The following is a 26,320-nucleotide window of genomic DNA, read 5'->3' as shown; positions in this document are numbered from 1 at the left end:
GGAGCAAGAATTCTTTTCTACCGAGTTGACTGGTTCAAGTTGGCCAACTCTGTAAAGAGTATTCCAAATGGCTCAGTCTCTGTGCATTATGATTTTCAATCTACTTCCCTAACTCTTCCACAGTCCATTCTGAGGCACTTCTTGCTGCTTGGAAAATTTTAGCCCTCAAGGAAGGTTCCTCTGCGACATTGGCTTGCTTTCTTAGGAAATATGGTTTCACTGGAGAATTTTTCTGAATAATCAGGCACAATTATAGTGCGATCTCGACATTTCCGCCAGGAAATCTGTTAAACCACCGATAGAAACTTGCTTGGCTCATCTATTCATCCCCATAGCCCTCCTTCAACATTCCATAAGCTTCTTGTTTGGTTTTCTTAAGTTTAACAGAAAATTTGATGGCGTAACGTTACTCCATGTTTCCCTGCATTTTGACAAGTGTTCACAGATCGGCAAACTGGACCAGACTGGTTCCACCACGCTCACCGCTGCACTTAGACCGAGAAATATAGAAAGTTGCCAGTTTGTCATTTTATAGAATATATGTGTGTACTGCACCATGAAGTAGTATTTTGATCAAATCATATTTAGTGTCTCGCCTGACATTTTCTCATTACTTATTGAACATATATATATATGGCACCTTGCATCTTCGTTGGACTCATCCAGTGAGGTTTATCATTACTCCAATAACGTAGGTTTTGCTAATTAACCTCTCCATTGACATAAAAATTTGCTTCATCAGTAAACAGTATCTTGGTTGAAATGTTTGCATCCCTCAATTTGCTTAATTCCCATTCACAGAATTCCATTCGTCGATCTGGGTTGTCTTCACTCATATGCTCTGCCAAATGGAGTTTATATGAATGCCATTTGTTTGTTTTCAAAATGCGGTGATACTCGATTTGCTGACACCAGCTTCTGCAGACAACCGTCGTATACTTTTTTTGTGTTCTGTGTAAGCGCTGAGGTTATCGTAGCTGTTGCACCTTCATCGTTGCCTGTATATATGTCTTTGACCCAATCTCGCTTGTTCTGTAACACTTCCTGTTTTTTTGAGCTTTCCAATGAGTTTTGCCAGTGTCACATGTGATGTTCCTTCCATGTTTTCTGTTAAATGCGTTTGCAGCTATGCGACTGCTTCCTGAACCTCCCCTCAGGATGATTTCAGTTCGTTTCTCTTTATTCAAATGCATTTTCCAGGGTATCTGAAATATGAAAAAATACAATGTTAAAAACCATATGTATGGAAACTTATGGAACACCTTGTGTATGTATGTATATATATATATATATACATATATATATATATATATATATATATATATATATATATATATATATATATATATATATATGTATATATAATATATATAATATATATATATATATATATATATATATATATATATATATATATATATATATATATATATATATATATATATATATATATATATATATATTATGTATGTATGTATGTGTATAAATATAATGGACACCTCTCCACTACACTAATATAGCAAGAGTACCAGTTTCAATGTTCACAGCCTGCAACAAAGTCCACAATGGGTGGAATCACTCATAAAAACACCAGTGTGAAAAATGTGTCTGGGGGACAAACAAACACTGAGAAAAACTGCTTAATATTTAATACATAAATCAGAGATTGAAGTGACACCTGAACCTCTAAAACACAAAATAATAAAAAATACAATTACCCCTATAAAAACAATACCCAAAACACTTCCACAAATAACGAGGACAACACATCTGCACTCACAAAGGGGCCCCAGAAAGTAGGAGAGGGTCTAAAAGAAAGAATAACTTAAACAATTTACAAACTGATTTGATACAAATAATTGATGAAAGAATCCAATGTCTTAAGGTCTCCTTGATAAACCTACACGTATGGAGATAATCCCAGTTTTTTAGGGATAAAGTGGCCCAAACTGCAGCAGTAATGCACACAAGTGCCATGATCTCGTCTAGCTGATGACTTCAAACAGGTATATTATATCTTACCAAGTATCAGAAAGGTCCCTCTGGCAGGCATTGAGCCAGAGGTGTGATGAATCATCCAATAAAACCTTCCAGCTGCAAGGAAGAAGGGATCCACAAAGCTGCAATCCTTCAAGAGCAGGTAATTCCAAAGATATTTAGTAATATAGCTGTGGCAGCAACAGCCAAATCAGCAACCTCTTGAGGTAATGGCTCAGAAACAGAGGCACGGGAGGAATCCTTGTCAGCGGACAGGGCAAAAGCATTGTCAAGCCATGAACTGAACTCAAGATGGCAGTGACCCTTGTGTTTCTAATAAATTTTTTTTTTATTTGCTTGTTTTATGTCCACGACCTATATAGATATCGAATTGTGAAAAACCAGCGTAATATTGAATTTATTTTAGGTAACAGATGAGAGGGGGTCCTTAGTTTATTTTCTGTCATAAAAGGGGTCCTTGATTGAAAAATGTTTGAGAACCCCTGCTCTTAGATAAATTGTTGTGGAGGTGTTAGCAGTGCAAAAGGGTCACTGCATTTAAAGGTATTGCCTCTAGGCTGTGCTTTATAGGCACATGAATGAATAATGAGTGGCCGTGCGAACAATTGCACCGAATGGAAATGGCACTCTGAACTGGGCAGGGTGTAATGCAAACAAAAGATATTGGGCCAGTATAAGACTACTGGAGTGGAAGTGTCCTATGGATTATGGTGACACTTGGAATGGAAATGGGAGTGCCCCCGAAATAAGGATGGCACTGGCACTAAATGTGCAGTGAGGTTCTGAAGAACTAAATAATTCAAGGCACATAAGTGCAATTAATGGGTTTGCAAGGCACCAAAATGTGCAGATAGGTTCACGAGGAACAGTGGACTGTTACGAAGAACAGTAAGATTTGTTCATGAACGGTTTGGTTAAGCTTACACAAGGCGATCAATAGTCAAGCCAATCATGCATAGGCTGAGTGCTTATGAAAAAAAAGAAAATGCTTAACTTGCCCATGGACAAAGTGGTAACATGGAGCAGAGGTGTGAATTTTTGAAACACAATGCTTGGGTCAGAGCCTACTATGCAGAGGTGAGAGTGGGTCAGAGCCTACTGTGCAGAGGTGAGAGTATCTTAACACAATGCACAGGTCAAAGCCTACAAGTGCCAAGGTATAATTATTGTAACATGCTGCATAGGTCAAAGCCCACAAATGCAAGGGTGTGATTATAATACAATGCACAGGTCAAAGCCTACAAATGCAAAAGTATGATTATTTGGACTCAGGCACAGGTCAAAGCCTACAATGCAAAGGTTTGATTACTAAAATGATGCACAGGTCAAAGTCTACAAATGCAAAGGTATGATTATTTGGACTCAAGGCACTGTTCAAAGCCTACAATGCAGAGGTTTGATAACTAAAACACAATGCACTGGTCAAAGCCTACGAATGCAAAGGTATGATTATTTTATCACAGTGCCCGGGTCATAGCCTACGAATGCAAAGGTATGATTATTTTAACACATTGCACAGGTCAAAGTCTACAAATGCAAAGGTGTGATTATTTTACCTAAAATCAAATAGTACATATGTGCAAATCTGGCATTCACCACAACATATCCTAGAAAAATGGAAACATTTCCCACCTAGTGTCTAGTTTCAGCTGGTATGTGCATATCTAGTACTGCTACCAAGAAGTCTGGCTATGGGGTAGCAGATCACAACACACTTATAGGTTTGAAATATGGAATGCTTAACTTGCCCATGGACACAATGGTAACACGTGGAGCAGAGGTGGTGTTCACTTGGAACAAAGTGAAGTTAATCAAATAAACATACATTGCAACAATGGCATGTACAAGGAATTTTAAAACAAAACTCGTTATTCCTAACACAAAAGCTGAGTGTTGGCTGGATTCCAAGTGTCAGGTTGAGGAGTTTAAGCTGGGAGCGGAGTTGGCTTGGACTGCTGTGTCTGGGTAGGTTGCCAACACAAGTGTTCCTAACAACATGAATTTTACAATTTCACTTCACAAACAGAGAGAATTGTGCATTTCATCTCAACATGGAACTGTTCACGGATCACACACTGGGTAACTTCCTAACTGAGCTAGCACATGCAAGAGAGCTACATGCAGAGCAAAACCTAACTCAAATAACTAAATCTCAGTCTAACTGCCAAGTGAATGGTAGGCGACCCATGGCTGTCTTGTCTACACTTGGGCAATGTTTGCGGGTCAGCAATTCATGTGATGCCAACTTAAGATGTGAGCAAATTTTTTTTACTCCAATCGAGATTTACGTTAGAATTATTTCTGAATGAAATTTACGAGTTCCTAATCACTAGTGTCAAACATGTGTTATTTTCTGATATTCACGTTCAGTAAACAAATTAAAACACCTGGTTCTAGAACCACGGTACCCTCCGTTCTGGTTCCAAATTGCCTTTCAAAGAATTGTCAGGTTCATTTCAATTTTACAAGTCTAGCTAGCAAGAATGGTAATTGCTAATTAACTCGGAGATCCTGGCAAGGTCACCACTCTTACCAGTTACGATGGGGTTGACTGTGTATTGTATTTTGAGTTAATAATCTTGGCCTGACAAAAACCCCATGAAAGCTCATAAACTGGTAAAAATGCAAGAATAACTAATAGTTGTAGGTCGCCAAGCAAAAGTGGATTTCCTAACAGTAATTTATTATGTCAGTTACAACATGGAAGGAATTACCAAGGAAAATGGGACACTTTCACTAAATTAATTAACTTGGAACTTACACAACTGCAGTGATTAAGTGAAATGGATAACCCGTCATAATTACGAATACTGGCCACATGCAAGTGGCCCTGTAAGCCAATTAGGCAATATTTCTATCAACCCCAGTAGGGACAGGGTCTTCAGGCATTCAGGAAAACACAAGCATGGCTATGCCGGTAACCACTGATAACAGTGGGTACACCTTAAGTGAGAAAGGTGAGTTCCACCACCTGCCATCAGCTTCGGTCGTTGGACTGACAGAGATCACCAAGATGGGGAGCGGACTAAGTGTGAATTGAACTCAAGATGGCAGGGACCCCTGTGTTTTAAGGTCTCAGTTGTTGCTTGGGGCATCGCTCCAGGCTGCAGGGTCAGCACGTACCTGAAATAAGGAAATAGGTGCAGACAGAAGAAGGGTCGAAAGAACTCGGCTGGAGATAGATTGAATCTTACGTTTAAGGCAGGAAAACCGCTATCTATCTCCCACGTGTTCCTATGGGACACATAAAGGCCCATCCCTTGAAGAGGGTGAGACTGTTGATGTTCAAAACTCTGCTGTCACTCTTAGGTCTCAGGGTATTACCTATCTCCCCTACTGTATGGTAATTTTTCCATTAAGTTTTTAAGGGTTGGTGATCCGCAGCAATATTAAGTAATATATATATAATATATATATATATATATATATATATATATATATATATATATATATATATATATATATATATATATATATATATATATATATATATATATATATATATATATATATATATATATATATATATATATTACTGTATATACTGTATGTATGTATGTATGTATATATATATATATATATATATATATATATATATATATATATATATATATATATATATATATATATATATATATATTTTATATGTATATATATATGAATGTCTTTTACTGTAATACCACAGTACAATATGAAGATAAAAAGGCCCATAAACATTGCAACATTCAAATAGTGTTTTATGGGCCTTTTTATCTTCATGTATGCACAGTATATAATATATATATAATATATATATACACACACACACACACACACACACACACACACACACACACACACACACACACACACACACACACACACACACACACACACACAGTAAATCCTCCCCTGTATTGGCAGGGATGCATACCACCCCCCCCTGTGAATAGATATATATGTATGTATGTATAAACAATATATACACATACAAACATAAATGTGTATGTATATATATATATATATTTACGTAGTAAATTCCCCATATTCGCAGGGATGTGCACCACACCTCCCCGTGAATAGCTAAAATCCGCAAATACTTAAAACCTTCTAAAAACACTTAGAACTGCCTGTTTTGATAGTTCAGACAAAAAAATACTAAAAATACTTATACAGGTATTATCCTATTTACAATGGGGTTAGGTTTCAAAAAACCATCGTTTGTTGGAAACAATTAGTCTCGAATATAGCCTAGCCTACACTAGGGTATTCAGTACCATTAGACATAAATGGTAGCCTAGCCTACACTATATAAAATATACTCTATACATACACGGTATGATAATTATTATCATCTGCTAATTCTGGAGGTTCACGCAGGTTGACTTATGATAATTCCATACAAAGAGAAATTGAATAACAAACAAGAATTAGCCTAACCTACACTATGGTATATCATATACATATACGGTAGCCTTGCTTACATTATACTGTACTGTATATTCACATAATATCGTATTATACAAACATCAAGATAACGAATACGCATCTTTTCATTGGATCTTTAAAATGTTATACATTACTTCACTGTATCCAATAATGTATATATTCTTATATTGCTTTTGTATTATAAATTGCGATCATAGCAGTCAGTGTTTTGGTTTGGAAATCGATTATGTGGTAAGTTTTTTTTTTCACTGTATTCAACTCAGTTCAGAGCGCTTTTGCTTCTAGTTAGCATAAAGGAATCTCTAGATATTTTACTTATATATGGAGCAAGGTTATTTTTTGATATACGAAGTGGTTTGAAGTCGAAATATAACTTAAATACGTCTCGTTGTGAAATTAATTTAGCAGTTTTTTTCATTAATCGATGACGGCCGATTTGGGGGCATGTGTGTCTTGTGTAAAAAAACCAAGATTCTGTTCGCTATTTTTGCTTGATTTCATCATAATATGAGCTTTATATATTTATCTTTTATCGGCGTGAAAACACCAGTAATTTGTGTTCTTTCATGCCAAGTAGTTTTGATTAAAATACTTTCTCTCCAATTTTATTTAAGGTCACGATAATTTATAGTCATTAGCAGCTTGAACATTGTTTTCTCAGCTTCAGCTACAACTTGCAGCTTAAATTTTGCAGTATATTTCCTTGCCGATCTTTTATCCATAGCGATTAAGGGTATAATGTAAAAATATATCAGTCCTATTCTACTAAGGTCATTTGTAACATAACTACTGTAATTGTTTACCACCGTATGATGTTTGAAATACAAGCAAAACAGCTGTGACTATCTGATTCGGTTATAAGCAAAACAACAGTTTCTCGTTCAGTTGTTTATGGCTGTATGTTACTAACAATACTTTTATCATTCTCTTACTTTTTTAACTAGAAGATTGGATAAAGAGATGGAGGAAAAGAAGTTGGTCTGTTGTAATTTGGTCTCGCTGCCTGATTGTACACTGCTGCCTGTGCCCGGGCGAAATTTAAAAATATTTTTAAAATATTGTCCTATCAGTATTAATTGCTTACCCTATTGCAAAGTCGAATTATCGTAAGGCGAATTATCGTAACTCGAGCACTAGCTGGGTACCTGAGTATTTTAATAGTTTTATCACAAAAAGTGCGTTTAGTCATGAAAATTGTATGAAAATACAGTAATTAGTGAATATTTCTCAGTGAAAAATACCATGAATGGGCAAATTTTCCGTGAATAATGTGTATACAGGAAGTCCCCGGTGAACGGCGGGCTTGGTTAACAGTGATTCAGGTGTACGGCGCTTGTCTAGCGACAAAAAACTGCAATTTCGGCACCGAAAATCGCTGATTTCCACTTGCCGGGAGCGATAATTGGGTATTGGTGCCAATACATACCTAACAGAGACACTGATAACCAAAAATTGGCACTTTTCAGCTCCGATAACCGAAAATTGGCGCTTATCAGCACCGATAACCAAAAATTGGCACTTTTCGGCACCAATAAGCCCTGAAAATCTCGATTTTCAGTTAGCGGCGATTTTTGGTTATCATCACACCCTCAGAATGGAACCCCATCTATGACTGGGGACTGCCTGTATATATGCCATAGAGAAATCCGTAACTAGGCGAGTCCGCGAATCATGAGAATGCGAATACAGGGTTTACTACATATATATATGTATACAAAAACACATACACACACTGTATTTCTTATATGAATAAATTCCTTTTAAACAATTTTACTTTTTTAGTTTCCTTTTTAATATTATGATGTCCGTAACATAGATGTTTGTAACACTAGTTTTAGTAATCATAAATTAATCAATCATGGTCATTTACAGCTCGGAAGGGAAGTGGTGTTGACAGATAAATAGTCTGGAGTGGCTTTGGAAAGGAAAATAGTAATATACTGTAGTTGACATCAGCACGAGAAAATATATGTTGGCCAGAGGCTGTGATGTTTACAGTTATTATAAAAATAACTGTAGAAGTGTCTTGCAGTATTCAGTTGTTTTCAGATTCACCTTAGAGTCTTTTACCCTTGAGAATATCTATAATGTAGCTTGAAAGTACCATAATTGAGGCCTACATACATTATATTGATGGACTTTTATTGCCAGAATGGTAGATGAGACATATACTTTGATATTTCAACATAATCATTGTTGGTTCCAGTTTGCAAATTTGCCTTCGTTGTTTCTCAGCTTATGTTACTTGTAGTTGGCAAATTTGGCCTTGATGCTTCTGAACTCCCTTTGCCAAATGATTAAGGTCTTGTTTTAACAAGAATTTTTTGAGGTCCTTGCCATGAAGCAGTAGTCAGTGTAAGGGTCCTTGCTATGAAACAGTCATTGTTGCATTATCTAAAAGTACAGTACCGTAATCAGCACTCAAATTTAGACACAAACTACCTATGCAGTAATGTAAAGTGAATGTTTCATTCTGAAGGTAAGTAGAAACTGGAAGAGACTCAGGTATGAAAGCCAGTAGAATATTGAAACTATAAGTTGAAAGGGATGGTGTAATTCCCCTCTTGTTGTATCGCTTATGAATCTTGGATTATACTGGAAATCATCAAACTTGTCGGATAAGAATGCATAAGTACCCTTTATTGTGGTGCAGGTCAATGAAGCTGACCTATATGTACTTGGAAACTGTGAGTTATCATTTTATGTATATTGATGGAGAGTTAACTAGTTACATTGGAACCTCATTGTAATGTAGGTAGGAAGCATATTGACTTGGGCACCTAACCCACTTTAATGTATTCTTTAATTTTGTTGCTAAAGGGAAATTAAATTTTTGCAGGTGCTAAGTGTTAGTGTGGATGAAGAAAACATCATTCCATACATCACAAACGTCCTACAAAATCCTGATTTAGCCTTAAGAATTGCCACCAGAAATAATCTTGCAGGAGCTGAGGATCTTTTTGTGCGCAAGTTCAACACATTATTCCAGGTTAGTGTATTCTGGGTGTAGAAATCCTAAAGAATTTTTTTTTAATGAATAGTTTATATGTTCAAAATTATTATTTGGAATTTTTCTGTATGTGTAAAAGTACTGTTTGGAATTGTTATCTTTCTAAGCGAACTGGTAACCCTGTGTGATTGACAATTTAATATATTGTCTTGGGCATCAAATTTGTGGTTTATAGAAATTTTTAGTTAAAGAAAAAATATGTAAATTCAGTATGTGGTATTTTGATTTATCTATGGAAGTTTTGTTCTTTAAATGAAGGGACTCAGGTTACTTTTTCAGGTTTTTCATTTAGTCAGTACAGTATATTTTACATATTTAACCTCCTTTTGTAAACTTTCAGAATGGTCAGTACAGTGAAGCAGCCAAGGTTGCAGCTAATGCTCCAAAAGGTGTCCTGCGTACCCCACAGACAATTCAAAGGTTCCAGCAGGTCACTGCTCAGCAAGGTCAAACATCCCCTCTCCTCCAGTATTTCGGAATTCTGTTGGATCAGTCCCATCTGAATAAGTTTGAATCCTTAGAGTTATGTAGACCTGTGCTGGCACAGGGTCGTAAAAATCTGCTCGAGAAGTGGTTAAAGGAAGATAAATTGGAGTGTTCAGAGGAGCTTGGAGATTTAGTGAAACAAGCTGACCCAACTCTAGCCCTCTCAGTTTACTTGAGAGCCAATGTACCAAATAAAGTGATTCAGTGTTTTGCTGAGACTGGTCAGTTCCAGAAAATAGTTTTGTATGCCAAGAAAGTAGGTTACACACCAGATTACATTTTCCTTTTGCGAAATGTCATGCGTGTAAATCCAGAGCAAGGTCTGGCATTTGCACAGATGCTGGTACAGGATGATGAACCAATGGCTGATGTAAATCAGATAGTGGACATATTTTTAGAAAGTAATTTGATTCAACAATGTACAGCCTTTCTGTTAGATGCCCTCAAAAATAACCGCCCCACCGAAGGACCTTTGCAAACCCGCCTGCTGGAAATGAACCTTATGTCTGCCCCACAAGTAGCTGATGCTATCTTGGGTAATCAGATGTTCACTCATTATGATCGTGCACACATTGCTCAGCTCTGTGAGAAGGCAGGATTGTTGCAGCGTGCCTTGGAACATTACACTGACATGTATGATATCAAGCGTGCAGTTGTACACACCCAGTTACTAAATCCAGAGTGGTTAGTCAACTATTTTGGATCATTATCTGTGGAAGACTCCTTGGAGTGCCTGAAAGCAATGCTCACTGCAAACCTCAGACAGAATCTTCAAATTGTTGTTCAGGTGAGGTATTGTACTGGTTGATCCTATAATGTAGTTGTAGAGTGGAGTTCAAGGAAAGACTGTAGAAGTGTGAGATTTCCTTTTGGATGTTTCCTAAGCTGTCAGATTTTGGTGATCAGAAAGTTGACTGCATTTACTGATGTGATTTTCATTTTGAATGATTTGTTTGCTCTGTATTTTTCTTGATGCTCTTGTGAAGGGTAAACAATCATAACTCTTGTAATTCTATAAGTTACAGCATATTTTTAATTTGTATTGTGAGCCTATCCACACACAAGAAAATGGTGCTATACATATTTCGGAGTTATCTTTTTACTGAAAGTAAGTGAAAGGTTTTAAATAATTGCAGGGCTAATATCTGCATTTTTCTATTTGGCTTTTATTATGTTCCTTCATTTCAGATTGCAACCAAGTACCATGAGCAGTTGACAACGAATGCTCTGATTGACCTATTTGAGTCATTCAAGTCATTTGAAGGCCTTTTCTACTTCTTGGGATCTATTGTCAACTTTTCTCAAGAACCTGAAGTTCATTTCAAGTACATTCAAGCTGCCTGCAAAACTGGGCAAATAAAGGAGGTAATTTTGTTTAGTTGTTTAGGAAAAACTTGTAGTAGCTTGTTGTGGTGAAATCTTAATCCTCAAAATAGTCAAAATATTATTGTTACGCCTAAGATATTTTAAAAATTGTAGTTAATGGTATTCTATTTTAATTTATATATATATATATATATATATATATATATATATATATATATATATATATATATATATATATATATATATATATATATATATATATATATATATGTGTGTGTGTGTATGTATATATGTATATATATATATATATATATATATATATATATATATATATATATATATATATATATATATATATATATATATATGTATGTATGTATATTATACACACAGTAATTTCTTGATTATCTGGACGCACATTATCCAGTCATGACCAGACCCCAGGGACCAGAGATTTGTGTATATAAATTTCCAAAAAAATGGTTGGTAACAGTGGGCAAGCTAAGGAAATTTGGTAACACTGCTTACACCTAAGAGACAGAAAAGACTGGGGGGGAGTCCAGAGGGTTAAAAGTGAAAGGGGGCCATGGGTCAGAAGGTTGAGTGCCATGGGAGAGGAGGGCAGTAATGCTGTTTACAGATAAATAAAGGGTTATTTTGGAAGGTGGGTTGCCAGGGAAGGAGTTTCCTAGCTGGGAGGGGGTTGGGAATGCTGTGTGGGGTGGGTGGAGAAGGGTAGGCAGGCACTTGACTTCATTAGAACTTTTTTTTTTTATGTTTATGCTTTTCCACATTTTATTAAAAGATATTAAAGTGCTGTACTGTAACTTAGGAAAGAATCAAGCAGAACCAAAAAAAAAAAAAAAAAAAGACTATAACATGTGCAAACACAGATGCCTTCCCTTTTTTTACTTTTATTTGAAGCTATTTTCATTTTCATTTTATTGTATTTTCCCATTTATTTTTATTTTTTGTTTTATTTTCATTGCATAAAAGATGAAAAAACAAAAAATTTACAGCCCAAGAGAGAGGGAAATGCATTCAGTATCCCCTGTTTTGTGTGCGCACACATGCACATATGTGCATATCCCTTCACTTCGGTTTAGGGAGGGGGAGAAGAGTTACAGATTGCTCATCATTCAATTTTGCATTAGTGTATAAATGTTTTAGATGATGTAATATTTTACTATGAATACAAACATTAGATTTGAGATGAAATATCAACAATGATAAAATATGCTCCTGTGTACTGTTATGATGTACAGTGGACCCTCGCCTATTCGCGGCTCCGGATTTGTAGCTTCACTGATTTGTGGATTTCTCTGTGGAACATATATACACATTATTCGCAGAAAATTCACCTATGTGGTATTTTTCATAGAGAAATATTCACTAATTACTGTATTTTCATAATTTTGTGACTAAATGTACTTTTTATGATAAAACTGTTAAAATATTCAGGTATAAGCATTTTTAGAGGGATGTCAAGTATTAGCAGATTTTAGCTATTTGCGGGGGTTAGGGGTACGCATCCCCCGCGAAAACGGGTGGTTGACTGTCTGTGATAATCATACTAGAGTTAACTAAAAAAAAAGAAAAGCTAAATGTGATGTCACCATTGATGAAATGCCACATGTAGATGTAAACACACACACACACACACACACACACACACGCAAGTCAAGCTTCTGTGACATTATGAGGTGAAGTGAAAAATCACTAATTCTAATAAAACAAGAGAATTATTGATTACTTTTCACACACACACACACACACACCCAGTTTCCATGACAAGGCAAAGTGAGAAATCATTGATCATAATAAAACAGAAGATTAATGATCACTTTTTAATAATAATTTTCTTAAAAATAGCATATGGGAAGAGCCCTGTCTATACTGCAATATGAATGATGTAATACTTGGCATAATTCAGGGTTAGGAAACTTTATGAATGAAAATAAGGCAAATTTATGAAATTATGAGTAAAACAAATGAAGTATACCATAAATACTCGTGTATCATGTGACCTTTAAAATTTCATCTACAAAACATGATTTAGCCACATACTGTATATCCTGTATCTTGGGAGTTGCATTTTTTATAGTCCGGATAACATTAGGCTAACCTCTTTTCCTCTGTAATCCCAACTTCATGTTAAATAAATAAAATTAAAACTTAGTCAACTTATCAAGCAACTTTCGTTTTTGGTAGATTATGCTGTAATAGGCTGTGCTTGTAGAGTGAATTTCATTTTGGGTAGATTATACTAGGCTAGGCTTTCAAACAAGATTACCAAACATGTAACAATTCATAACCATCTTTCATAACAACCACTTACCAAAGAACTGGCATAAACATCAAGTATGGACTTGAACAACTAAATTGAGCAATAGCCGTTTTGCAGTTTTGAGAGATTTTAGTTTAACCCTTTAACGCCGAAGCCCTATTTTCAAAAACGTCTCCGTATGCCGTGCGTCCTCCGAGAGGTAGCGCGAAGCGGAAAAAAAGTTTTTTCAAAAAATCACAGCGCTTAGTTTTCAAGATTAAGAGTTCATTTTGGCTCCTTTTTTCTCATTGCCTGAAGTTTAGTATGCAATCATCAGAAATGAAAAAAAATATCATTATCATATATAAATATTGGAATATATGACAGCGAAAAAAAGAAAACTCGTATATAATTATATTCAAATCGCGCTGTAAGGAAAACGGTTAAAGCTAATGAGTTCATTTTTTTTAGTTGTATTGTACACTAAATTGCAATGATTTTGGTATATAACAGATTGTAAAACGATTAAAGCAACACAGAGAAAATATTATCACAAAATGATGCATGAATTTGTAATGTGCGGACGTAAAAAAAAGTTTTTTTCAAAAATTCACCAAAAATCAAAATATTGTGCTAGAGACTTTCCAATTGTGCCAAAATGAAGGAAATTGATTGAATATTACTAGACTGTAAGTTTTTTAGCTTACAATTGCATTTTTGAACCATTTCGCTCGAGTTAAAGTTGACCGAAGGTTGATTTTTTCTATTTATCGTTATTTCGATGTAAATATTAAAAAACTGTGAAGAGCTAAAGGAATGATTTATTTTTTGTTGTATTCTAAATGAAATTGCGCACATTTTGATGTATAACTCTTTATGTAACGAATAATATGAAACGGCGAAAAAATTACGGCAAACTGACGCAAGAAATGCCATGATTTTCAGCGGAGTCCGCGCGCGCGGAGTGGAGGAAATTATTTTTTTCCAAAATTCACCAAAAATCTAAATATTGTGATAGAGACTTTCAGTTTGTTGCAAAATGAAGGTAAGTGATTGATTGTTACTCGAATGTAATAATTATGGCTTATGGATGCGTTTTTCGATCATTTCGGTAGAGTCAAAGTTGACCGAACGTTAAAATTTTGTCAGTTATCGTTATTTCGGCGAAAATATTAAAAATCTGTGAAGAGCTAAAGGAATGATTTATTTTCTGTTGTATTGTACATGAAATTGCGCACATTTTGATGTATAACACTTTATGTAACGAATAATATGAAACGGCGAAAAAATTACGGCAAACTGACGCAATAAATGACAGGATTTTCAGCGGATTCCTCGCGTGTGGAGCGGAGGAAATTATTTTTTTCAAAAATTCACCAAAATTCTAAATATTGTGCTAGAGACTTTCCGTTTGTTGCAAAATGAAGGTAAATGATTGATTGTTACTCGAATGTAATAATTATGGCTTACGGATGCATTTTTCGATCATTTCGGTCGAGTCAAAGTTGACCGAATGTTAAAATTTTGTCAGTTATCGTGATTTCAGCGAAAACATTTAAAAACTGTGAAGAGCTAAAGGAATGATTTATTTTTTGTTGTATTCTACATGAAATTGCGCACATTTTGATGTATAACACTTTATGTAACGAATAATATGAAACGGCGAAAAAATTACGGCAAGCAGACGCAAGAAATGCCATGATTTTCAGCGGAGTCCGCGCGCGCGGAGCGAAGGAAAATTTTTTTTTTTTAAATTCACCAAAAATCTAAATATTGTGCTAGAGACTTTCCGTTTGTTGCAAAATGAAGGTAAATGATTGATTGTTACTCGAATGTAATAATTATGGCTTACGGATGCGTTTTTCGATCATTTCGGTCGAGTCAAAGTTGACCGAATGTTAAAATTTTGTCAGTTATCGTGATTTCGGCGAAAATATTAAAAAACTGTGAAGAGCTAAAGGAATTATTTATTTTTTGTTGTATTCTACATGAAATTGTGCACATTTTGATGTATAACACTTTATGTAACGAATAATATGAAATGGCGAAAAAATTACGGCAAGCAGATGCAAGAAATGCCATGATTTTCAGCGCGTCGTCGCTGAGCAAACGAAAATTTTTTTTTTCCAAAATTCACCAAAAATCTAAATATTGTGCTAGAGACTTTCCGTTTCTTGCAAAATGAAGGTAAATGATTGATTGCTACTCGAATGTAATAATTATGGCTTACGGATGCATTTTTCGATCATTTCGGTCGAAGTCAAAGTTGACCGAATGTTAAAATTTTGTCAGTTATCGTGATTTCGCGAAAATATTAAAAACTGTGAAGAGCTAAAGGAATTATTTATTTTTGTTGTATTCTACATGAAATTGCGCACATTTTGATGTATAACACTTTATGTAACGAATAATATGAAACGGCGAAAAAATTACGGCAAGCAGACGCAAGAAATGCCATGATTTTCAGCGGAGTCGGCACAAGAGCATAGGAAAATTTTTTTCAAAAATTCACCAAAAATCTAAATATTGTGCTAAAGACTTTCCGTTTGTTGCAGAATGAAGGTAAATGATTGATTGTTACTTGAATGTAATAATTATGGCTTACGGATGCATTTTTCGATCATTTCGGTCGAGTCAATGTTGACCGAATGTTAAAATTTTGTCAGTTATCGTGATTTCGGCGAAAATATTAAAAAACTGTGAAGAGCTAAAGGAATGATTTATTTTGTTGTTGTATTCTACATGAAATTGCACACATTTTGATGTATAACACTTTATGTAACGAATAATATGAAACGGCGAAAAAATTACGACAAGCTGACGCAAGAAATGACAGGATTTTCAGCGGAGTCCGCGTGCGTGGAGCGGAGGAAATTTTTTTTTCAAAAATTCACCAAAAATCTAAATATTGTGCTAGAGACTTTCCGTTTGTTGCAAAATGAAGGTAAGTGATTGATTGTTACTCGAATGTAATAATTATGGCTTACGGATGCGTTTTTCGATCATTTCGATCGAGTCAAAGTTGACCGAAGGTTAAAATTTTGTCAGTTATTGTTATTTCGGCGAAAATATTAAAAAACTGTGAAGAGCTAAAGGAATGATTTATTTTTTGTTGTATTCTAAATGAAATTGCGCACATTTTGATGTATAACACTTTATGTAACGAATAATATGAAAGGGCGAAAAAATTACGACAAGCTGACGCAAGAAATGCCATGATTTTCAGCGGAGTCCGCGCGCGCGGAGCGGAGGAAATTTTTTTTTTCAAAAATTTACCAAAATTCTAAATATTGTGCTAGAGACTTTCCGTTTGTTGCAAAATGAAGGTAAAGGATTGAATATCACCAGAATATGAGATTTTTTGCTTACCCAAAAGAGACCCAAGGAAACAAAAATATATATATATATATATATATACACTACATATATACAGACATTCATACATAAACACATATAAATTATATTGTTTTTTACTTTGTTACGAAAACATAACTAAAAGGAATGGTTGTGAAAAACTTTGTTTTTGCATAAAACGAAATAATATACAAAACAGCAATGAATACAGATATATAAAAACTTGTAATAAATATAAAACTAAAAATAAATTTAATGCAGAATACTCACTCGTAAATATAAAACTAAAAATAAATTCAATGCAGAATACTCACTCGTAAATATAAAACTAAAACTAAAATCAATGCAGAATACTCACTCGTAATCCTGACTCTTCATGCTGTTCTTGTTTTCTCCCTCCTCCATTGAAGAGTCTTGCATTTTTTCCTCCCGACATGACGGGGCACAAGCGGAGGAGGGAGACGCGCGCCCTTACTGCGAAGGGTGGCTCGCTGAGCCCTCCGGTGTCGCTCGGGCAGGCACACTCCAGTAAATAACCGCATTGTGGTACTTGCAGTTACACTCCTCTAACCTGCAAAGTGCTACCTTGCAGGTGCGACACACGTACCGGCTGTCTCTCCTTTTGCCATTCATGTGGCACACCCGGCACCGTTTCTGTTTGCCCCCTTCTATTAGCTCCAGTGTGTGATCTCCTGGCTGCAGCCGACACACAGGGTTGGCTACCCGACGGGACACTGGAATTCGAGGGGCGGCGGCGTCATCATCAAGGTTGGCGGTAGCAGGGGCGGCGTCGGCAGGATCAGGAATTCTGAGGTCGGGGTACCTAGCAACATCTGCCCTTTCCTCTCGGGGCAGAGCTGGAGCTCAGGGCAGGGGGGCGGCGTTGGAAGGCCACTCCTCCGGATCGAAGTTTATGAGGGCATTCCCAGCCACCTCAAGAAACTGGATGTGGATCAACCTCCGAGCATCCGAATTATACCCACAGTAAATGATGTAGGCATTCTGGAGGGCCAACTGAAGGAGGTATTTGAGGAGCTTCTGTGTCCACCTCCTGGTTCTCCTGGCGAAGGGATAGTACTGGATAAGTTGATCAAAGAGATCAACTCCTCCCATATGCCTGTTGTAGTGTCCGATGACAGTAGGGCGCTGGACACGAAACTCCTCAAACGTAACTCGGCCCTGCCGGCGTGTCTTCTTCCGCTGGGTGATCTCTTCTTGGATGGACTCATGACTCATCGTAATCATGGGCACAACTCGGACCCCCTTCCAACAGATGACGAAGACATCTCCCTTCCGCCGCCACTCTGTCTCTCCTCTTGCAAGATGTTGCGGGTGGCTAGCAAACCTCTTGAGGACATTCGGGCCCCACGCACCAACCGAAAGGGTACCACTGACGTGCACACCTGCTTCATACAGTTCCTGGGCCAGGGATACCGAGTTATAATAATTATCCATAAACAGGTGGTATCCCTGGTTACGGAAACGATTCACAAGACCGAAGACAGTGTCACGCAGCGTGGAGAAGACCCCAGAATACACCAAGAAGTCCACGACGTATCCAGTGTTGGCTTCCGTAATAAAAAAATAACTTTTACACCATATTTCTTTGGCTTCTTCGGTAGTACACTTTTATACTTAGACGCCCTTTGTATGGCATCATACCCTCATCCAAAGAAAGGTTCTTCGAAGGAACCACGAGAGTCTGGCACCGTTCACGAATGAACTCCAACACTGGGCGGACTAAGATGAGGCGGTCGGGGTTATTCCGGGGTATAGCCCTTCGGTTGAAAGCATTGAAATACCTGTCCAACGCCAGGAAACTATCACTGGACATAATGCCGGCCACATTGGGCGTACTTAAAAAAAAATTCCGCCTCCAATATTGCCTGACGTCGGCAGCAGGCATCATTCCAAAGAATATGTGGAGCCCCAAAAAATGCGCCATGTCTGTGAGGTTGCAGCCCTGCCAGCGGTGCGACAACGTCGTCTGCAATTCCCCTCAGCAGTACCGAGTGTAATCTGCCGTCTCCGCAACAAGGAATTCCAGCAATTCCCACGTCAGGAAAAGCTGAATGAACCCCAGTGCCGTGAGAGGCACAGGGACGGTCAGTCCAGGTACTGCCGTGAATGGGTGCATGTTAGGTGGGGTGGGGTCCTCCAACCACCCCTCATCACTTTCGGACGAACGGCCTTCACCTGAGCTGCCGCGGACGTTGCGACCTTCTACGGGTTTGCGCTCGCGGCACATCAAGACGCGCACGGCACGTCTTCGCACTCCCACACTCCCAGCTGGGCCGTCTCCTTCACTTTCGCCATCACTTTCGGTATCGTCCCCACCAGCCACAATCGGGGCATCCTCCTCCTCCTCCATCTCACTTTCTCCCTCATAAGCACTAAAACCACTAAATTCTAGTTCGCTTTCCTCCTGTGGATCCCGTACGGACATTGGGGGCAAATACTCGTCATCGCTGACATCAGGCGTGATGTCCTCATCGCTAGATGACCAGCTACCACCGAAATCAGGACTTCCCACCTGCTCTCGATCGAGCTCCGACAAGTACTCGTCTATGTCCTTCTGTTGGAGGCCTCCCAAATGTTTTCGGATGCCCCTCAGGACACCCCGATGCTTCCTAGGGGTCGTAAAAGGAATGGGATGTGGTCCTTGGTCGCCATAGCTCACACGTGGGCGAACAACACGCCGCTGAGAAGCTGGGTCACTTTGGTTGCTGGGTCCTTCTCCAGCATCCCAGTCTAAAACTCGCCTCACACGCTCACTTCTGACAGGCAGTATGCACCTTTCACGGTCCTGACGCCTTTGTGACATCTCTGCAAACGTTCTGTTGCAGCACGAATACGCTAACACTCGCAAAAGTTCAACAAAACACATCTGCGTCAAAATATCGCTCCCGGAAGGTGATGCTCTGATGCGAGAAGGGGGGAATTCGCGCATGCGCATCTGGGTGACGCTCCGAAACAAAACAACAGCTGGATCCGTGAACTCCTAGCATCCGCCGAGGCGCGGGATTTGAAATCTTCCGCAAACTAGGCCTATAATTATTTTTCTGCGAATATTTAAAAAAAGCATTTTCAGTCGACGTTTGCAACATCCACTCGGCATTCGACAGACAATTTTGGACGACGTTTAAAACGTCCAGCAGGCGTTTAAGGGTTAACACATGTTAGTTTACTTTTGTATACTTATGTAAAAAAATTAATCCCAGTAGTCTATTCTTTTAGCAACTAAAAAGTTATTCTAATGATTTCAGTAGTAGGCCTAAGTCAACTGATTTTGAGACTGTAAACAGTAGCTTGGCCTACTTAAATCCATATGGCAGATGACCATTTTTTCTAACCCTTTCATGCACAAACCACTTGTATGTGTGTCTGAGCCACACCACTTTGATGTGCATGATGAACATGCTTGTGTATCACAAGAAGATATGTTTTTTTTAAATTAATGAAAAATCAGAAAAGCATGTATGCTTTTTGGAGAAAAAGTTTTATGATTATGAACACAATTTATCATGCATTTGCATTTTCAAAAATATTACTAGTTAAGCTTTTTTTTTTTTTTTTTTGCAAACTTTAACGTACAACATTTCATAATATGCATAAGTTCTCTCTGGCTGCTCAAGTGAATAAGTTTATTTACTCTTATTTTGGGGGATGGGGTGTGCTGTGTCATACATAACACAAATAGTAATGAAGTAGATATTGTTTGAAACACAAATTTTAATACTTTCTCTTTGTGTAAATAAAAATTAGTACCTCAATTTACCTATTCCTGGTGAATTTTTGAAAACTTAATAATAAACAGGTGTTGCCTACCGATAACCTATAACTTGTGCATACATTTCGCAATTTTTTTTATTGCCCTTTGTCATATCATACCTAACAGAAATAGTAATGAATTACATATCAAAACAAAAGCAATTTTAATTTTGTTGTGGATAAAAAAATTGAGGTATCTACAAATTTTTGGTGAGTTAAGAAAAAAGGGACAAAAAATTTTCCAGTACAGCTAACTTCAACTCATGATACAGATGCTTTATTTTGGTTTAATATATTTTTTAACATATCAGTGAAATACAATTTATTAGCTTTACAGTAACATCAGTTTTATTAACGTAGCATGAAATACAGACGGTCTCCAGTTATTGGAGCGGTGCCGGTAAACACTGAAAATCTGTGATTTTCACTTATCGTCACGCTGTTGGAATGGAATCCCACCAGTAACTGGGGACTGCCTGTGTAAGGTTATACGGAGCAATAAAAAAAAATAACCACTATTGTATGCATGTTCATATGACCCACAGGGGCAGTGAATCTGCCACAGACCAAACCTGACTTGGCCAGTATCATGAAAGAGTTAATATTATGATGATATGACTTGATATCAGTACAGTATAAATGGATTCAGTAAGATAGTTATCAGTTTCATGACCATTACCTTTATCTTAATGCTGCTGTAATAGCCTATTTGACTTATGCAAATATAAGTGTAACACCCAGCCTAGGTCAATAGTTCACACACATTTTGTATCTTGTGTATGGTAAATATTATTATTCAGAAGATGAAAGCTATTCATATGGAACAAGCCCACAGGGGCCATTGACTTGAAATTCAAGCACCCAAAGAATATGGTGTTTATTTGGAAGAGGTAAGAGGAGGTAAAGGGAGATACAGAAAGAAGAGATCCCACTTATTAAAAAAGAAAAAAAAAATAAACTAATAAATAAAAATGTATTAAAATGCAAGGAGATTAGTATTAGGGTAATGATGTATTGCACCTTTGCTTGACCTTCTGAAGTTCTAGTTGCATGACATCCTTTGGGAGGCTGTTCCACAATCCAATGGTGTAAGGAATGAAGGACCTCTGGAACTGAGAAATTTGACACCGAGGCACATTTACTGCATATTGGCGCTTCTGTTCAGCAAATCTAGTTGCTCTTGGGAGATAAAGGGGATAAGGGATCAATTGTGAATGTGAAAGATCTCTGTTGAAATATAACTTGTGAAAAAGTGACAGACAATCTCTGGCAGAAGCAGACATCCACACTGGAGAACAGTATTCTTTTAAAGGGAGTACAAATGACCTAAAACAGGTTTTATTGATTTTATCACTGTTATAAAAATGACGCCTTATGAACAATACCTAACTTTCGTGGGGCAATTGCTGAAACTTTCATTAGGTTTTCTCAAAAGTTAGATGTGAGTCAAAGGTTACACCTAGAACAGTTAAAACTTCAGACTCGTTGAGGAAAGTCCCATCCACCTGAAGGGGAGGATGAGGTGTGAAATCTGTACATGATATGCTAATCAATAGTGTTTCATTTTACTGGAGTTCAGCCTCATCCCACTAACTACGGCATTCTCTTATCTGGTCCATGTCCCAATTGAGGCTGAGGGCAGCTTCATTTCTAAAAAGTGGAAAGTTAACTACACCCACAAGTGTTGCATCATTGGCATACTGAACAATCTTGTTTTCCAGGCCAACATCCATGTCACTTGTATACACTGACAATAACAGTGGACCAAGAACACTGCCCTGTGGAACTCCAGACCTCCAGACACAATAGGTCTTGGTTCACTAAAGATCCCGTCCGCAGCAGCTCTCTGCTGCCTACCTGTAAGGAAATCTTGAAGTCTTCCTAAAACATACCCACTCATTCCAAGATTCTGAGATATATAAATAAGTGCATTGTGATTTACAAAATCAAAAGCAGCTCTAAAATCGATATGAATTACTCAGCACTCAAAACCCCTATCGAGGTTCCCTTGCAAATGGCATGTCAAGTCTAAAAGAGCATCGCAGGTGTCCAGCTGCTTCCTGTATGAATATTGACTAACAGCTAACAATCCTTTGGATTCAGCATACTTATATAGTGGCTTGAAAATAAGTTTTTCAGCAACTTTGGAGAGCACAAGGGGAGTAGAGGTTGGCCTGTAGTTATTGCAATCTGCAGATGTGCTATTCTTTGAAACAGGCACAGTATTACTAAGCTTGCGTTCATCTGCAAAGATACAGTACTACATTAACATAAAAATCTATAGAATCTGTTAAACTTGGGAGACAACACACTTAGAAACTTTTTTTAAAAAACAAGGGGAAGAAACCATCAGGGTCTTCTCCTCCCCAGCTATCAAGATTATCCTGAATTTTCTTAACATCCCTAGAGGAAAATGCAAATTTTGTAAGAGGAGTTTCAGGATGACCAGTATCAGGGAGAGAGACATCCTTAGCTGATTGCTTAGCTTCAAAAGCCTGATGAAACAGTTCAGCCTTTCTGCTAGGGCCAGTAACCAATCTACCATCAATGTTAGTAGTGATGGAATGGAAGAGGAGCATGACCCAAAGATAGATTATACCAATTTGGTCCACCCCAGATGAGGCTGAGTAATTCCTTCAAGTTTGTTCAAGGAATTATTGTAATTTCTTTCTGCTGTATGGTAAGTTCTATTCGCAGCATGGCGAGACTCAATAAAAATTGCGTAATTTTCATTTGAATGATTTCTTCTCCATGTGTCAGTTTATAATGGTAGGCTCATCTACATTATCATCAAAGCAAAGCTGGTCATTTGTCCTAAATTTGATGACCTCTATAGGGAAATATCGTATTAAAATAGCCATCAGCATTTCATTTAACTTCTTCTTGGGATCAGGATCTAAATAGCGTCCAAAATAATAAGTGCTTGACAGACTTCAATGGTGCGATCCCAAGTAGCTCTGGATTTCAACCAGACTGTTTTTCCAATAGTGGAATTAGGAATGTACTGATTGACAGATGTGTCCATCTCACTGGCACAATGGTCAGAAGTGCCTGTATATTCACAGACCTTGGACTTCACAATAGCTGGAACATCTGTGTATATGAGGTCTAATCTATTACCAGAATTGTGTAGGTTCCTCAATTAGCCGGACAAAATTGAAGGATACACATAACTCAAGACAGACCACCCATGATCTGTGGAATTTGAATTTAGGCATTCACTGTGCCAATATAATAAGTAACAACTGATAAGAAAGTTGCTGTATAAAAATGCATTACAGGCGGTCTCCGGTTATCGACGGCCTCGGTTAGCGGTGATCCAGTTTTACAGTGCTCGTCTAGTGATGACGATAACCAGTTTTTCGACACCAATCCCCAGTTATCAGTGCTGATCCCAGGTTATTGGCTCCTGTCCCCAGTTATCAGTGCCAATAACCAGGGATCGGCGTTATTATCGCCGATTTTCGGTTATCGTCATGCTGTCAGGTACGGAACCCTTGCCAATAACCAGGGACTGCCTTTAATGGTGATAAAACTAAGGTAGGCTGTGGATAAACACTGGTAGGCTACCAACCTGCTGAATTGTGTGTAAAAAAAGAAGGGGGTTTTTTCCATTGTGGGTGAAAAAGGTAGATAATTGCCATTTACATAAAGTTTTCAGTTTAAAGTGTGATAGTTTTTGTATATAATATGCAGTGTGTGTGTTTGCAGTATTGACAGGTAGGGGGATTTTACACCCATAGAGTTTTTTACTTTTGCTTATCCAGACTTAGCCCTTATCTGACAGGGCCTTGGTCAGATTAATCCAGAAAATCAAGAGATTACAGGCAGTCCCTGGCTATTGGCGGGGTGTTCCATTCCGGCGGCTTGACGATAAATGAAAATCACAGATAACCGAAAGTCGGCGATTTTTGGGCCTTTGATAACCGCCGAAAATTGCCGATTTCCAGTTATCAGCGCCTCTGTTAGGTATGTATTGGTGCCAATACGCAATTATCGGTGCCGATAATCGGAAATCGCCGCATAGTGATGCTAAAAATCACCCGATAATCGGATCGCCGATAACCATAGATATATATATAGATATATAGAATATATAGATATATATAAATATGTGATGCATATATATATATATATATATATATATATAAATAATCACCGATTTTATATATAGCTAGACAAGTATATAGAAACCGGATATATATATAATATATATATATATATATATATATATATATAAATGTATGTATGTATATTATATATATATATATATATATATATATATATATATATATATATATATATATATATATATATATATATATATATATATATATATATATAAAATTCGCATACCACACACACACACACATACACACACACACACACACAAAAACCGCAAACATCGTTTATGCAGTGTTTATTTAGCCTCAGACTTATTCAGTTCAGAAGTATATTCTATACATACACGGTATAGTTTTCTTGCTTCTGGAGTTAGCATAAATGAATAAGAGAAATTCTAGATACACTATTTATATCGTTTTTTTTTTTTTTATTGTTTTATACAAACGTCAACATAACGAATATGCATCATTTTTTGCCTTAATTCACTAATATTTTTTTGCATTATAGATTGCGGTCATACCGATCAAGGTTTTCTCCCCCCAGTTCAGAGCGTTTTTCTTGCTTCTTTTAAATTCTAGATACACTATTTATATTTATTTATTATTTATTTATTTATTTAACTACTAAATTTTTTATGTACTCTTTCCCCCATTCTTTTCCCAGCCCGAGAAGAACCCTAAAAGAGTTCAGAGGTCTGGTTAAACAAATCATTTATAACTAACTATTTATATGGGGGCAAGGTTATTTTCTGTTATACGAATTGTTTTTAAGTCGAAATATAATGAAAGCATACTTCGTTATGAAATTAATTTATCTATTTTTTCGTTAATAGATGACAATGGCCGTTTGGGAATGATTTTGTGTAAAAAAATTCAAGATTCCGTTCGCTGTTTTCGTTTGATTACACCATAATACGGGCTTTACGCATTTATCATTTATCAGCGTAAAAATAACAGTAATGTGTTCTTTCATGCCCAGTAGTTTTGATTAAAATACTTTCTTCCCAATTTTAATTACGATTGAGTTTCATCCATGTTGCCAATGCACGATAATGTACAGTATAGTCATTAGCAGCTTGAACACTGTTTTCTCAGCTTCAGCCATAACTTGAAGCTTAAATTTAGCAGTATGTTTCCGTGACAATCTTTTATCCATACCGAATAAGGATATAATGTAAACATATATCAGTCCTATTCTACTTAATGTCATTTGTGCTATAAGCTACAGTAATTGTTTATTACCGTACGATGGTTGAAATACCAGGTAAACGGCAGTTGTTATCCAATTCGGTTATAAGCAAAACAACAGTTTCTCGGTTGGTTGTTTATGGGTGTTCGCATTTACACAAGAGTATAACGTTACTAACAATACTTTTATGATTCTCTTTTACTTTTTTAACTAGAAGATGGGATAAAGAGATGGAGGAAAAGTTGTCTATTGTAATGTGGTCTCTCTCACTGCCTGATTATGCTGCTGCCTGTGCCCACGCAAAATTTAAAAATATCTTATAAATAATATTGTACACATGCACTACCGGGGTCTAAGTGATGTCAGAC

The 26,320-nt window shown here is 37.0% G+C and overlaps 1 protein-coding gene across 1 annotated transcript in view; it reads left to right on the top strand.

The window, feature by feature from the left end:
• Chc (clathrin heavy chain) overlaps positions 1 to 26,320 on the top strand; it is a 73,552-nt gene that overhangs the window by 28,228 nt on the left and 19,004 nt on the right. Inside the window, exons 8-10 of the mRNA XM_067112428.1 lie at positions 9,266 to 9,415; positions 9,777 to 10,709; positions 11,111 to 11,287. Coding sequence (XP_066968529.1) covers positions 9,266 to 9,415; positions 9,777 to 10,709; positions 11,111 to 11,287 — 1,260 coding nt within the window. The remainder of the gene's footprint in view (positions 1 to 9,265; positions 9,416 to 9,776; positions 10,710 to 11,110; positions 11,288 to 26,320) is intronic.

Source organism: Macrobrachium rosenbergii, chromosome 12, assembly GCF_040412425.1.
Source record: "Macrobrachium rosenbergii isolate ZJJX-2024 chromosome 12, ASM4041242v1, whole genome shotgun sequence".
NCBI classification, from domain to species: Eukaryota; Metazoa; Arthropoda; class Malacostraca; order Decapoda; family Palaemonidae; genus Macrobrachium; species Macrobrachium rosenbergii.
Note: the sequence above shows the minus strand (reverse complement) of the source record. Positions and strands in the feature narration are given on the sequence as shown.